The sequence below is a fragment of the Euprymna scolopes genome, chromosome 22 (assembly GCF_053919585.1).
Source record: "Euprymna scolopes isolate OS-2025 chromosome 22, ASM5391958v1, whole genome shotgun sequence".
NCBI lineage: Eukaryota > Metazoa > Mollusca > Cephalopoda > Sepiida > Sepiolidae > Euprymna > Euprymna scolopes.
Window position 1 is genome coordinate 27,949,978 of NC_136503.1, and position 16,821 is coordinate 27,966,798.

General features: G+C 34.0%; 1 protein-coding gene across 11 annotated transcripts in view; it reads right to left on the reverse strand.

Annotated features, from left to right (window-relative positions):
- LOC145243923 (SH2 domain-containing protein 4B-like) overlaps positions 1-16,821 on the reverse strand; it is a 186,212-nt gene that overhangs the window by 33,101 nt on the left and 136,290 nt on the right. For all 11 annotated transcript variants that reach the window (XM_080107040.1, XM_080107037.1, XM_080107039.1 and 8 more), the window contains one exon: positions 201-357. In XM_080107040.1, coding sequence (XP_079963166.1) covers positions 201-357 — 157 coding nt within the window. The remainder of the gene's footprint in view (positions 1-200; positions 358-16,821) is intronic.

A 16,821-nucleotide genomic window follows, 5' to 3' on the forward strand; every position in this document is an offset into this window, starting at 1 on the left:
TTTCCGACATGATTTTTTAATGCAGCTTTTCAGATTGGCTATGCTTACTTTTACCACATAAAATGGTTACAATAGACAGTGCTTTCAGAATCCAGGGTCTCTGGAGGATTCGTCTGGAAAATTTTTGATAACTTTATTTTCCTAAGATAGAGACAAAAGAATTGTTTGAATTGTAAAATTAAAAAAGGATTATTTTTTACCGTAATTCCTCTGCTTCTTTTTCAGCTTGTTTCATTGCTTTCTCTATGGCTTCTCTTTCGAGAATTTCTTCTATGGGAATGTCATCTGGATGGTGTCCCATGACCCACACCCATTCATTGCCGTCATTTCCTGACAAAAACTGTACCTTTTTCTTGCCTAGAAAAATAAAAGAAATATTAAAAATACAATATTCGTAACAAGACAGGTTCATAAGGTTTCCACATGCTCTAGCTACTGCAATATGTATCACACGTTCTACCATTCCTTCTTGCTGAAAACAGAGGGCAACTGTACACACTTTCGTGTCAAGATTGGAGGAACCAGAGTTTTGAATGACTGAGCACTGTGAAATAAATTCTAGCCCTGAACCCACTCCATTTTACCAGGAATACACTTGTATATTTCTTCTAATTTTTGACTTCCGAAATTATACTTGAAATGTATTTTTGTTTGTGTCAGACACAAAATCGCCATTATAATATGGATTTTTATAATGTTCAGATTGCATCATTTAAATTTATGAAATATAAACCAGATAGATTAGAGGAATATGAAATTCAAGTAATTATTTGTGAGAGCTAGACTTTCAGGATAAATTAAATGCTATTTTAGTTCTTTGAAAATCTGGCATAACTTTAAATGTTGGATCTTGACTTGTATTATTTTATATAAATTGTTTCATTTTGATTGCATATCATTCAATGTGTTACAGTCTAGTGAACAAACATTGATCAAAAATCAATAAACAGCAAAACCAATCAGGTGTTTGCCTATAAAGCAAAAGATATAAATGGTCACAATTGTTATATAGGTTAACAAAAACAAAAGAGTAATTAAGCTCCAATTGATACTTCCCGCCATTTTCTGAATTAGTCAGAAAAAAAAAAAAAAAAAAAAAAAAAAATCAAAGATGAGAGTATATTTTAATTATATGTTTGCAATGCATGTTTAACGATGGTAAAGTGGATGTTAGCATGTGCCAAGACTTTGGTGGTTAAGGTTGAAAGAATAGGTGAGAGTTTTGGGGGGTTAATAAATGTTGAACAGTTTAGGTTTAATTCACAGGACAAGGTCAAGGAAAACACATGAGGAAATTATAAAAATAGACTTGAAAGAAATAAGGAAAAATAAAAACTCGGCCATCGTTAGATTACTTTGAAAATCAATTTCATAAAGTCGTCCAACAGATGTCAGTATGTAAAACGGACATTAAAGCAAATATGAAGATGATAACCACAACCAAATAGGTGTGTGAAAGGATAGCTAGCATTGTAGGTTTTGTGAAATGACTTTTCTCTTAAAATGTAAAATTTAGAAGAGGCTTAATAAAGGAAGATGCCGAGGACCATAATAGACAAATGTCTTTCTCTTTTCATCGTTATCTCAGCTGCCCCCCCCCAGTTCGCTTTCCTTATCAACTTATATGCAAAGGTAAATAAATGTCAACAAGATTAAACAATATTTCCCAGTCTCACACAGTTAAAAGAGGGTCCACTCCCACCAGAATTATCACACAAGAACAAACAAGGAATCTAAAAAGTGTCTAATTAGAAATGGAATAATTTTCAACCTCCATAACCTTTGATCTTCACCGTTTCCAAAAGTACCAGTGACCCACTTCACATGTGTTCTACTTTCAAAATTTCATTTAGTTTTGTTCATAGTTCTTGTTGGCTAATTTATACTTGTTTTGTTTCGGTTGCCTTTGTGGAATATCAACCATTTCAGTTTTATCAAGGATCAAAGTGTATTCTCTGAGCATGGTGCACACAGTTTCTGGTCCTGTAGGACTCCAGTCGTTCAGGTAAATCAACCTCTTACTGAGGTTAATTTACTCAAAGTAAATGAGCCTTCTTCTCTGGTAATAAAATTACAAGATGCCCACTGTCCACTTATCTTTTGTCCATGGTTTCCCCAAAATTATACTCCGTCCACTCCCACAAACTCGACTAAATGACTTCTTGTCTTGGAATCCAGTAAGGCCAAGAAATTTTTTTCTTTTTATCGCTTTAATTTTTTTTCCCCCTGGTGGGTTATCGCTTAAGGGTGGGGTACATTCAAGGAAAAGGGTTCGTTTGACAATGGTTACTATCATAAGAGGGTTTGACACAGTGGATGAAATGGGCAGAATATTATTTAAGAGTACTTGATTTTCCAAAAGTATTTGTTTACGTTAGACTTGAAGACGGCCATGTTGTAGTCAGCTGGAAAGAAGTCTTGCAGTATCCAATTGGCGGATGTTTATCGTTCTAATAAAAACTGGGACTTTATTAATAAAATCACTCTTACAAGGAAAATCCAGAGGTTTATCTATTTTTTTTTTCTTTTTATGTGCCATGATGATGGTAATGTTTGGCACGTCTTCAGATATTGGTGTAACCGTAAATGTAACCCCTTGAGTTATTCATTGAGCTTGGTTTAGATTGTTTGACTCAGGAAAAAATGAATTAACAAAAACAGTTAATATTTTTAAAAAATAATATAAATTCAAAAATTATTTCTGTTCACTATCTCTCTCTAAACTGATATAAAACGCTCTTTTTTTTTTTGTTATTTATTTTTTTCATATATCAACAACATTAAATGTGTGAATTACTTTTCTCCTGTTTCGACTTTATCCCCCTCCACTCTTTCTCTCAGAATACTTATGTCATTTGCCACTGAAGACTGTCATGGCACTGTTTGGCTTATTTTATAATAGATCCTCTTTTTTTGTTTTTTTCGATCAATTTATATCGAATTCAGTCATTTTGGTTAAAAAAAAAATTAAAAGAAAAAATTAAGTTTTTTTTATTATTTTCAAATTTTATAGGTTATTTTTGTTTAGTATGGTTATATTTTCTTAATAGTCTGAAATCAATAGATACTATTTAATTCATAAATCCGACCTTAACAGATATATGGCTAATTTGTGGTCAGATTCCGGAAGTAATTATAATTAAGGAGTTTCGCCATATTTGCAAAAGCTCCAAAACTGGAACCTCATCACTACATGTAGTACAAGGACGTACCCAGCAGTATATTAGTTTAGACAGAGTCTTAGTTATCTATATAACTAAATATGGTGAGTTGAATCATAAAAATGAAAAAAAGTACCAGGCTAGGAAAGATGGATTTCAGGTTAGTGGAATTAAGGTGCTCAATGTCATTTAGTGTAAAAGTAGATGTCTTTTATTACTATTATTACTCACTAGGAGTTCTCACACAGGTCATCATCAGAGATTGCTTACTGACCACAACCACCCGCGTTCCCTGAAGTCTGAATGACAAGTCTCCCCAGATTTCCAGTACTCTCCACTTCTTTTGCTAACCTTTGCATCATCGCAACAGCTGTTTACCATTGACTTCTCACTTGCAATGATCTAGAATTTGGGTAGCAATAATCCTCAAGGTCCCTATTCTCTTCAGCCAGTGGAGGTCTGGTTAGTGTTTTCTTGTTTCAGTCTTTCTATTCTCTTCAACTATTTTTTTTTTTTTTGCAGTCGGAACTGGGAGTTAACATACGATTATACATTTTCAGTTTTCTTGGTTTCATGTGCTGGTCCTCTATCTTTTGTTCACTTCTATTGCAGTTTCTATATAGCCAGTTGGCATTTGTAGCTCATATGTATTAGTCTCTGCAGTCAAGGGTTTTCCTTAATATTGCAGCTGTTTTTATTATTGCAATCCATTATATTAGCCCCCCTCTACCCCAGATTCCAATTTCTCCCATTTTTTTTTTTTTTTTTTTCAAAGTTCCTTGGGATTGTTCCTAGAGTTCCTACGATTAGATTATTCGTGTTAACTCGACTTTATGTTCCATATCTTTTTCAGCTTTCAGGTTAGTTCAGTGTATTTGCTACTATTGTTATTGTTATTATTATTGTTATTGTTGTTGTTGTTGTTGTTGTTGTTATTGTTGTCATTATTGTTGTGAACAACAAAGGTTAAATCTGATTATGTATATACGTTATTGATTGTTTGGGCTGTGTTCGTACAGAGACATCCAGTGAAGTGAAGGGTGCATAAAATAAATTCCATTTACTAAACTGCTTCCAAACTTGCATTAGACAAGCTGGTTTTATTTCACATTAAATAATACAGCTTGTACATAACAGTTTTTATATTTTTAACGCCACTGCCACCCTCGACTCCGGACTATTTTCAAAAACCTAACAAAGAAAGCCTTTATTTTATCTGAGGGCAAGTTAACCGCGTTCATTTTATGGTTTCAAACAATCTTCACGTAGTGGCCTTAAACAACCAGCAAAATAATTCACAGTGGCAAAAGAAAAAAAAAAAAAAAAAAAAAAAAAGAGTGGTAGAACACATGTGGTGGGGAGAGATACCTGGAGGTACTTGTTGCGGAAGGGGTTTATAATACTAAGACACTCTTGTATCCTTTCATAAATTCAAGATCATAAAATACTTTTAAATCAGTACAAATACATGTTTCTGAATTTTTGAGATGAGGATTGATAATTGTTCGGACTACTGTTCTCATCTTGGTTATTATTCTCACAATTTTTTTAACTGATGTAACCTCCGACCTTATTCACCTGAAGAGGCAACCTCCGACCTTATTCACCTGAAGAGGCAACCTCCGACCTTATTCACCTGAAGAGGCAACCTCCGACCTTATTCACCTGAAGAGGCAACCTCCGACCTTATTCACCTGAAGAGGCAACCTCCGACCTTATTCACCTGAAGAGGCAACCTCCGACCTTATTCACCTGAAGAGGCAACCTCCGACCTTATTCACCTGAAGAGGCAACCTCCGACCTTATTCACCTGAAGAGGCAACCTCCGACCTTATTCACCTGAAGAGGCAACCTCCGACCTTCAGAAGTTCGGAGGTTACATCTGCCAAAAAATTGTGAGAATAACAACCAAATGAGAACAGTAGTCTGAACAATCCAACTAATACAGTCAAATACATGTTTCTATAAGTGAAAAGTGTGAAACTAGAAATTACATTCCTTAAGTTATGGGCCTAAAAAATGTTTAAGTTTGTTCAGTCAGAAGTTTTACAATGATTGCTCAAATTATGATAAGCTTCTGTTATGGACTACCTCACTCATCCCACAGCGGAGTTAAAGTCTGGTGCCACAAAATTTAAGTTAACCTTAGAATTTTCCAAAGGGTCAGTTTTACTCTAGTAACAGAATAAATTTAGCAAGAGGTTGTCGATCAAATGTTTTGTTAAAGCAAAATTTTTCTTCCTTCCTGTTTTGTCTCACTTTAAAATTCCCTTTTCTCTAGAAGTAAATATTTTGGTATTATTTCTTGGTCAGTCTCTTACCCTCTCAACAAAGAGAGGAAGATAGAAATATTTGAAAATCACTTCCTGACATAAATGAACATGCATGACTGTCCTGAATTTTTGTGTGTAAAAACCGTTAAAAGGTATCATTTGGATCATTATTATTTTAAGTGCTATTTGCACAATGTTTCAGTCAATGTAATCTCTGACCTTCAGGTGTATCTTGTCAGAACTCTAGAATCTTTCTGTTGAGCCGGGAAATCTACATGGAATTTCAAACAAAATGATTTGTTTAATCCCCAGAGGTAGTATGCTCTTGTTCTGTCAGCTATAACTAGGTAGAAGTTTTAAGTAATTCACAATTGTATTTTAGTGTCGGCTGCACTGAGGATTGAACCTTCAACCTCCAGAAGAGCGTAACCTACAATTGAATTTTATGAAATACTTTATCTACTATTCTCGAGTATGGCATGATACACCTGAAAAATGTTAAGTGGTTACATAAAAAATTAAAAAATAAAAACTCAAAAGGAGTACAACAGTCCAAAAAATATGAATTATCAATCCTCATCTAAATTATTCAAAAACATAATACTAAAAAGGTTTACATTATTCCAGTTTCTATCCTTTTTATTTTAAGGGTACACTTTTTTCAGGACTAAAAAATACTATTAGCTATAAACACAGTTATTTTAACAGTGATAAAAATACTATTAGCAAACAGTTATTTTAACAGTGATAAAAACAGTTGTAACATTTAAAAACGAAAAATTACTGGATTTATTGTTTTTTTTGTTTGCTTGTTGTTTTTTTTGTTTGTTTGTTTTTTGTTACGTCATCCAAGGATTTGAAATCAGTTCATAAGATTAAAGAATTCTAAAATTGTGTTAAAGTGGCAGCTAGAAAACTTACAAAATTTACAAAAACAATAAAACAATTTCTATAACAGCCTGAAGCATCCCAAAGACAACAATTCAAGCAACACTACAGGAACAACTAAAAAAAAAATCCTTAACAATAGCAACCAAAAATATTCCAACAACTTTAATTCCAACACCATCCCCCTAAAGTCCAACCACGATGGTAGAAGCAGTAACATAATAGTATCAAAGCTACTACCAAGTTAACAGCTCAGGTGAAAATTCTTGAGGAATTGGAATCTGGTCTTCCTCTGCATGTCGTTAAAAAAAAAAAAAAGACATGTCCAGCGTGGAAACCTAAATCAATGGGTTGAGAGTGACAATGTTGCTTATGTGCTATTCCTTTGTGGGTTCTGGGATAAACCTCATATTTTCCATGCAGAACCTTGGTTTTCTTAGTGTCAGGTGTACACACCTGCAATCTTGCAGGCTAACAAATAGTTGTTCTCAATATTGCAGGTTAGTAAATGGCTGTGATTAACACAAAGGACTTCATACAAACTAGGCACAATTTTTGCAAGTTCTATGCAGAAGTCAAACTTGCATAACAACAACAAAAATAAAAGCAGCAACAATTTCCTACACAGAAAAAAGAAATTTCAACTAAACCGCAACAACTCCAAGAGCAACAATTTCATAACAAAATCAAAAACCAGTTCCAACAAGATTCCAACATCATTCAAGAATGTTTAAAACAATATTTCTTCCTCTTTATGCTTCCCTCTTCAGACCACTGTTAGAGTATGATATCCAGATCTCTTCCACATACCTAATATGTGATATCCAGAGTTCAAAGACTGGCTACTTAAAAAAAGAGTCAGGCTCTATTGGATCTGCCCTATGATAATCATCTCAAAAAGCTAAACCATTCCTCCCTTGAGCGCCGACTATTACACAGAGATCTGATATTTGTCTACAATCTCCTCAATGGGCATTGATATACGTTGAGACCTTTTATTCACTCCTGCACCAGAAAGAGGATTACACAGACATATGAAACTTTTCCACTGCCAATTTCAATTAAACCAAAAGGAAGGCTGCTTTCGCAATCAGAATCCCTGGCTCTTGGAATAAACTTCCAAGTGAAGAAATAAATGCAACAGCAATGCAACAATTCGCTGAACTAATGTGTCCACTTTTCTGTAAATTTTTATCACCCTTTCTTTACATGGCATTGAAGCACAGTTGTTTGATTTTTGAGCCAAATAAATTGAATTTAAAAAAAGTCGCAGAAATCAAAGAAAACTATTTCTACAATTTCACTCAAACTGGATGCATGTGAAAATTTTATGAGCAAATTTATTTTATATACTTTGAAGAGGTTGTGGGTTTTATAACATATTTACTGAAGATAAAAAGAAATTTTCAAAAAAAAGAAAGAAAAAAAAGGATTGCTATGACCTAAAAGTACCTTAAACATGAAACCTAACATGAAGACAAAAGGCTTCTCCATCCCAACCCAGGGTCAAAATTCTTTATGGTCTGTTAAATAAATGATAAAAAAAATTGCAAATGGCGCAGGCAATTCAACTTCTCAAATAAATAGCAAAAATTCAGCCACGGCCAGCAATAAAATAACGCCTTCATGGTTCAGTACTTAACAAAAATGCCCTTGAGAAATCAGGTCCAGACTAACTTATGGTTAACCAGTGGCAGCATGGAGGAGAAAGATGACATGAAAAAAGAAAGCTTTTGTTGAAAGTGACGTAGTTCACTGAATTGCATAATCAGGTAATCTGATAAGTTTACTAGATGACGTACCAATCTAAGCTGGGTTTTTCAATTTTTGTCAACTTTAAAACTAAATTATCCAAGAGGTTTAATTTTTTGCGATTTGCAATCTAACATAAAATTATCCTGTCAGATTTCTAAAGTCAGGCCCAAATAGCATTTAAACCAACATTTTAAACTTTGTTTCTGACAAGTGGCAGAATCATAGACAAGATTACAAATTTAAAACAGATTCCTTTTATTCATTTGCAATTGGCAATCTAACAAAGCTTTCCTGTCGGATTTCCAAAGTCAATCCCAAATAGTATTTAAGTTAACAATTTAAACTTTGCTTCTGACAAACTAATTTTTATTTAAATGCTGTAGCATGTTATTAGAAATGTTATAACGTAATTAGTCATCATGATGCTTGGTTTAACGTCGATTTAACGTGTGTTGGATAACTTTTAGAAATTGACTTCTAAACTAATCAATCTCATTCAAAACCACTAATATGAAACATTTTTAAATAATTATCTAAAAATAAAAATCAGCAAGGTGCATAACTCCTTAACATAGAATTATATAACAGGAGTTATCTTAAGTTTTAAAATGTGCAAACAACAAAAATTAAAAACGAAAATGATTTCACTATATACCGGGTAACAATGGGTAGGTAAACCAGTAATACTTTTTAAAAAGTATAAAAATAAGGATTGAATTTTCTTATTCTTTATTTAACATGAATTTAGTCAATTTTGTTGTCAAATTTAACATGTTTAAATAATTAAATATGAAAAATCAGTTATTTTCCTAAAACTTTTTTTTTTTTTTTTTACAACCATTTGCTATAACTTTTTTTTCTAAGACAGAAATAAAATTAAAATCTAAAAATAAAAATGATATTAAGTAAAAAAAGTGATTAAGTAATTTGTGAAAAAATGTTTGGCATGGCATGAAATGGGGGAATGGGAACAATATACTCCAGTCAGTTTAGTTCTAAATTCCAAAAAGGATATCAAACAAGACAAACAGCATCAGAAGACAACCAAAAGAAACTCCACTTTTACTCAACTTATTTTTATGCCCCCCCCTTTTTTTTCCACATTGAATCATTTTTCCACCTCACATGATCAAATTAACCAACCGAAGAACAGCAGTAATTTTAACTAAAAATATGTTTTACTCACTATGATATACATCTTTCCTTAGCTAAGAGTTGTTTATGCAAGAGATGAAAGCGACCGATAGCAAAAAATGTGAAAGCGATGTGAAATTCATAATCCAAATTGCCACGATCCCCTGTGTGTACGTGTTGAGAGTAGAAACAATTGTTTTTCCTAAATAATTTCAGTTTCAGCAAACAAAATTCAAAACTAAGAAATATACTGAGTGTGCCGCATGTGTGAGAAAGGACACCGGAAGTCATTTTTTTTTATTTTTTTTATGAAACAAAAAGTTATTTCTCCTACTCCCATCATAAACCGTTTGAAGATCTGTTAGACTAGACTGGGTGCCCGGCGTTGCCCAGGTGTTTGGAGGTGTGTTGAGCAAAAAAAAAAAAAAAAAAAAAAATATGGTAGTAGGTAGGCAGACTCGAACCCGTACCATGAAAGAGGAAAAGAACACAAAAAAAATAACATGACGTCTTTGCGGTTGCATCCATTGCCAAACAGGAAGTGACGAATGTTTAAATAAAGGCTAGTCAATCGAAAAGAGGGGAGGACTTTTGGAAATATTGGCGAAAAAAGCGACTTCTCCCTGTAGAAAATTGCCCAGTTGAGAGTGAAGGAATTAACGTTTTTAGCCAATTTTTCAATATTTGTCATCCGAAGGGTCGAGCTTTAAAATGATACTGATCTCGCAAAAATCCGTTGTCGCTGTCGAAAGTTTTAGGCAGACATGATGGCAGAAATGTTTTGCCGTTTTAGGCTACAGCCAGCCTTTTTTGCTATAAAGATACACGAGATGGTAAAAAGTGTATCTAATTTATATCGAGCAATGCCTGTGCATGGGGAAAGACTTTGCACCGAGACAATCCCACTCTCTAAACAACTGCCACATTGATCCAAAAAGAAGAGCAAGTCAACATCATTGGATGCAGCAGTCATCGCAGGTTTTATATCAGAGTTTTCCTTCTCCTAGGGAGGTTGCCTTCACTACGGCTTATAGAGCCCTCTCCACCCACCATGCCATTTGATCCATCACTGGAACTGCTGGGCACCAGAGCATATTCCACACGCCGGTGGGTCATATATGCCGCAGCTTACAGGGTCTAAGCTCCTCTGGAGGTTTCTGTCAGGGTTACCTCACCCTTAGACTTTGGTTAAATAACCTTGGCCCACAAGGCAGTGGAGGTCCAGTTATACGGCGCAGGACATTCGCCGTTCATCAGAGCCCTGTTTGCATGGCAGTGGTCACAACGTGCACGTGGGGTTGATTTGTCTGGGAGAAGCACAGAAAGACGCTAAGACATCTGTGTGCTTTTAACATACGTCCACACCAGACCTTGACCACTAGGTTTAGGCACACATACGTACCTGCATGCATACATATATACATTTAAACAGACAGGTAGATTTATATTATAGACTAGTGGGGGGATACCCGGCGTTACCCGGGTGTTTGGAGGTGTGTGTGGTTTTGTGAATCAAAACTCCGGGGGGGGGGGAATAAAAAAAAAGTTTTGGTAGGTAAGTATGAGGATCGAACCCGAACCCTTGAGGCAAAGTTTGAAATTAAAGTGTGGAAGAAAAAAAAAAAAAAAAAAAAAAAACGTGCGATGTTAACCATTGGGCCACCGCAAAATACTAACAGAAACACATTTGAATTTATTTAACTATTTAGAATTGGCAGGTGCACATTTTAATGACTTAATGAGGTCAACTTTGACTGCGGGGTAGTATTTCATTTACTGCGGGAACGCTTTTTTTATTTTTATTTTACCAAGATGTTGGAGGGAGGGGGGGACCAGCTCCCCATAAAAAGGGGATTGTCCAAATTGTCTGATATAAGGAAAATATTTCCACATTGATCAAATCTGATTGTTTTGGGACATTTCCGGCGATCGCGACCGGAAAAATACCGCCAGAATTAGTGCCGTTTTATTTTACGAAAAAGCCTAATCCACGTGTGGCAAGCGAAAAATCTTGAATATTTATCTTTTCGAAGTCGAGCAAATTAAATAGACAGGCGACCTCCGTTGTTAACTCGTAGATATGATTTATATGTGATATAAAAAGTTTTAAGTTGTGAGCCGACCGACCGCTTCTCGGAAAAAAAGCCTTTCTTGGACATACACAAAAAGCGAACATACATACACATTTTCGCTTTTATATATATAGATAACAAAAATTTACATTTTCAGTTTTCAGAGAGAATAGTCATAAGAGGAGAAAGAATGGTATGGAAAGACAAGATGGAGAGAGAAAGAGAAAAAACAGAAAAAGAGAAAAAAAACAGAAGAGAAAGAAATATAAAGCGAGATAATGGAAGAGAGAACAAGAAATACTGCCAAATAGTGACGAAAGAATAGGGAAGTAAGAATCTAACGATTTGTCATGAATCATTTTTCTCATTTAAAAAAAAAGAAAGAAAGGGGAAAAATTATCATTCATGGAAGTTTCAAGCAATTTCAGCAGAAAACTGTCTTTTCTGAATAAAAACATGCCAAATTCCACTGAAAAGCAGAGAACTGGTTGATTCATACCTACAGAGGGTTTAAGCGCCTTTAATTTATACAAGTTGATTTGGTTGAAAAAAAAAAAAAAAAAAAAAAAAAAAAAAAACTATTTCTCAGCAACTGAAATTCCAAATTTTTAATTTTTTTCTACATCTCAGGATCAAACTAATGAATCACTTTATCCCCACAGAGTCACAACTCACTAGCAAGGACAAACCATGTAAATTATTAACCAGCTGAACCGTACCTATTCATCTCATCTTGTTTGCATAATCTGGATGGTTGTCTGGGCATCAAAGATGACCTGGCAACCAGCTTTCTCCATCCTTCCTGATTTTCTGCTTTTCTGAGAGTGTTGCTCAGTGTCAACTGTTTACTCTTGAACGTTGTCCTCCCATCTCTTTCTTGGTATGACAATTTTTTTTTTTTTTTTTTTTTTTTTTTTCACGCTGTACAGTTTCTTGCAAGATTGTATTTGCAAAACCTGATGACGATGTCACATGACTTCATTTTCCTTTTCTTCACAGGGCTCAGTAGATCCTCATTTAGCCTGACTGCTTGCCTGTGTCTGTTCTCATATAAACTAAACTATATTGCATATTACTGCAATGTAATACATAACCCAAGCCAGTTTCTCAAGACTTATTCTTCGATGAAGGTACACAAAAAAGAAATTTCTCAGAAAGTTTGACAAAAAAAACAAAAAAAAACAAATAAATAAAAAAATATTTGTTGTCATTTAATGTTATTTTTAAAATGTATATTCATAAAATCTTATTACATATTTCTTGTTACCATTTTTATTTTTACTTTTTTTTTTTTTTTTAAATAAATGAAAAACTTCAAGCATTTACCAGGTGTAACAACAAAAAAATAAAAATATTCTTATACTTATCAAGGGAAATTATTCGCTCCTAACTATAAAAGTAATGTGTTAGTTTTTGCTTTCTGTTAAACTAGGTTGTGTTTTTTAAGTTAAACCTCAATGACATTTAAGTTGACATATCAAACTTTGTTTTTGACTAGGAAATTTTTATTTGTTTTGTTGTACCATATTATTAGCACTAGGATAATGTACTTCACTACAGTTTTAAAAATTATGTAGTTCAACCCATAACAGATATATAAGACTATGACAGTGACACCACTCCAAATCAGAATGGACCTGCGATCAATGGCAACTAAGGGATGATACCACACTCCCTAAAGCACCCCAACATATATATATATATATATATATATATATATATGCACTAATTATTTATTTTGAAAAGTACATTAGATTAAAATCTTCTCCAAGGGTGTTAGTGAAAATTACAATTTTCCTTCTGGACTAGTTGTACAACCAAGGCTTGAGAGTCTAGTGTACCCTACTAATTAATCTATAGCTTGAAGGACATTAGCAAAAGTAATATAGTAACCCTGGAAGAACTCAAATTTAGGATACTAAGCATACAATTTATACGACACAATCACGTTGACACACCGGTTCTCGCCAGATCACCAAAGTTAAGCAATGTTGAGCCTGGCCAGTACCAGATGGGTGACCATTTTGGAAGGCTAGACGCTGTATGTACCTTCTGGGAAGGTTGGGCGTGTGGCTAGCACTTTCACCCTGTAAAAAGAACTCCTCTCTACAAAAACATCTCCAAAAAGTTGTGGATGGCCTATACCCCTCCAGGGCTCAAGGGCTGGGGAGGGGGGGATAAAATTTATGCGTATAAAAACTATACCAAATAACTTCCATATCTATTACACTGCCACCCCCCTCCCGGCACTGTTCTGGAGTATTTTATTTTCATTTCACTTTTTTTTGTTTTTTAACTATATTCTTTAATTGAATTATTTTTTCATATCTTTAAAAAAAAAAAAAAAAAAAAAAATACATGTTAATTTAAAGAAATAATATCTCATTTCAAAACAATAAAATTTCATATTAAAAAAATTAGAGAATGATTTTTTACTTAAAATTTAATAATTCGAGTATCAATTGGTCATTAAATTATTAATTGAATCAAATTGTTATAAACTTTACTGATTAAGGTAATGTTGGTTTAATTATTTATAAAATTCCGTTTCAAGCCTTCAATACATAAGGATTGTATACATGTTTTAAGTGTAGTTTAAAGGACTTTTTTGAGAGTCTAAATGCTCCCAAATTTCTTTTACATTTTAGAATATCAAAGCAAATCAGTTTGTTTTTTGTTTTTTAATTATTACCAAAGGATTCAACGACTAACTTTAATAAGAAACCAACATTCATTTCTGTGTATTTAATTTCGTAATTAAATTAGTTTGAAAAAAAGTTGTTTTTTGTGTTTTACATGTTTCATTTTATTAAATACTAGCGAGGGGTACCCGGCGTTGCCCGGGTGTTTGGAGGTGTGTGTGGTTTTGGGTAAATCAAAACTCCGGGGGGGGGGGGTTAAAATAAAAAACGTTTTGACAGGTAAGTATGAGGATCGAACCCGAACCCTTGAGGCAAAGTTGGAAATTAAAGTGTGGAAAAAAAAAAAAAAAAAAAAAAAAAAAAAAGAGTACAACGGTTTTAACCATTGGGCCACCGCGAGATGCTAACGGAAACACGTTTGAATTTATTTAATTACTTGGATTTGGCAGGTGCACGTTTTAATGACTTAATGAGGCCAACTTTTGACTGCGGGGTAGCATTTCATTTAGTGCGGGAATGCTTCCCCCCCCCAAGACGTTGGGGGTAGGGGGAAAGATTATAGGAAAAGGCCTAACCTACATGCGGCGAGCGAAAACTGTTGAATATTTATGTTCCCGAAGTCGAGCAAATTAAACAGACAGGCGAGCTCCGTTGTTAACTGCGAGATATTACGATTTACATGTGATATAAAAAGTTTTAAGTTGTTAGGCGACCGACCGCTTCTCTGAAAAAAGCCTTTCTTGGACATACACAATAAGCGAACATACATTTTCGCTTTTATATATATATATATATATATATATATATATATATATATATAGACTAGCGAGGGGGTATCCGGCGTTGCCCGGGTGTTTGGAAGTGTGTGTGGTTTTGGGTAAATAAAAAGAAAAATTGTTGGTTGTTAAAAAAACAAACATAATAAAACGAAGCCTTGACATGCAAAAATAGTAAAGTGTGGAAAAAAACAAAAAAACACCTGCCCGTTTTTGACGAGTTATTAACGTGAACGTAATTTGAGTGCGGGACAGTGTTTTATTTAACGCGAGTCTGTTTTTTTTATACGAAAAAGCTTAATGCACATGCAGCGATGGTACGCGATAGCTATTCAGCAGTTAACATTTTCTGCGGGACAGTTTTTAATGAGGTCAATAAACAGGTTTGTTTGTTTTTAACTAACTTTGGAAAAAAACAGCTCCCTGTTTATTAGGGGGAATGTCTTGTCTCGAAATGAAAGCAACCGTTTGATATGACAAAGCCGACTTTGACCAAATGTTAAATAGCTTTCACTGGCCGTGGGCCAGTATTTCGAATCAAGTTTCGCTTTTTTCTTTTATACCGAAAAACGAATGCAACACGTGCAGATCCGAAAATGTCGAATAATTAACGTTTCAAAATTGGGCAAATTAAATAGAGAGGCGACCACCGTTGTTAAGTCATAGATATTATCATTTAAACGTGATATAAAAAGTTTTAAAAATGAGCGGCGGCCTCTAGAATCCGCTGGAAATAGCTTTTTGAAGACATACACAAAAAGCGAACACACAGACACATACATTTTCGCTTTTATATATATAGACTAGCGAAGGGTACCCGGCGTTGCCCAGGTGTTTGGAGGTGTGTGTGTGAAAACTCCGGGGGGGGGGGGGTTAAAATAAAAAAAAATGTTTCGGTAGGAAGGTATGAGGATCGAACCTGAACCCTTGAGGCAAAGTTGGAAATTAAAGTGTGAAAAAAAAAGAGTGCAATGGTTTTAACTGAGATGCTAACGGAAACACGTTTGAATTTATTTAATTACTTGGATTTGGCAGGTGTACGTTTTAATGACTTAATGAGGTCAAGTTTGTGGGATAGTATTTCATTTACTGCGGGAACGCTTTTTTTATTTTTATTTTCCCAAGATGTTATAGGAAAAAGACTAACCCACATGCGGCGAGCGACAAATGTTGAATATTAATCTTCCCCGAAGTCAAGCAAATTAAATAGACAGGTGAGCTCCGTTGTTAACTCTGAGATATTAAGATTTATATGTGATATAAAAAGTTTTAAGTTGTGAACCGACCGACCGCTTCTCTGAAAAGAGCTTTTTGTAGACATACAGAAAAAGCGAACAGACATACACACATTTTCGCTTTTATATTTATAGATTTAGTTAATCTACATAAAAGTAAACATGTGCGTCCAGCCTGCTTCAATAATCATTAGTGATGAGACGATTCTAATATTTTTCCCAGATTCCGATACAATTACCAATTCCGATTCTTTATAAATCTCTAAATATTTAACTATAAAGTCATTATTTTGTCCCAATTACTGTAAAAACACATCTTAAATGTACATATATTTTCTCAAACGTAAAAACACACTTGTGAGGGGGTGAACTAGAGATTTGTTTTACTGGAAGTTTAAATCAATAAATATTTATCATTTTATTTTCCAACAGTGAAAGATGTTTCTTAAATCAAAATCAAATGAAAAAGATAATTTAAGGAATCGGTTGTGTCATCGGAAAATAGGCTTAAATTTTTCCGATTCCGATGCCTCAAAAAGCTCCGATTTTTACGATTCCAATTAATCGTCCTAACACTAATAATCATGTATGCAAATTTATTTTTATGAGCAAAAAAAGGGAAGCTTACTCTCATTAATAACTGATAATAATGAACAAAGAAAATAATTACATAAGTAAATTTAATGCTTATGTGCAAAAAAGGTGAGGCTTAATCTTAATGATGTATAATAAAAGAAAAATAAAGGAAAATATTACTTTCACTAGAAACAAAACTTGTATTCTCTTGTTCTTTTTTTTATGACTACAATACGAATTTATCTACATGCAACTTAAGAAGAGAGAGCAGATTAGTTTCATTTTCTTTTTTTTTTTTTTTTTAAGTAA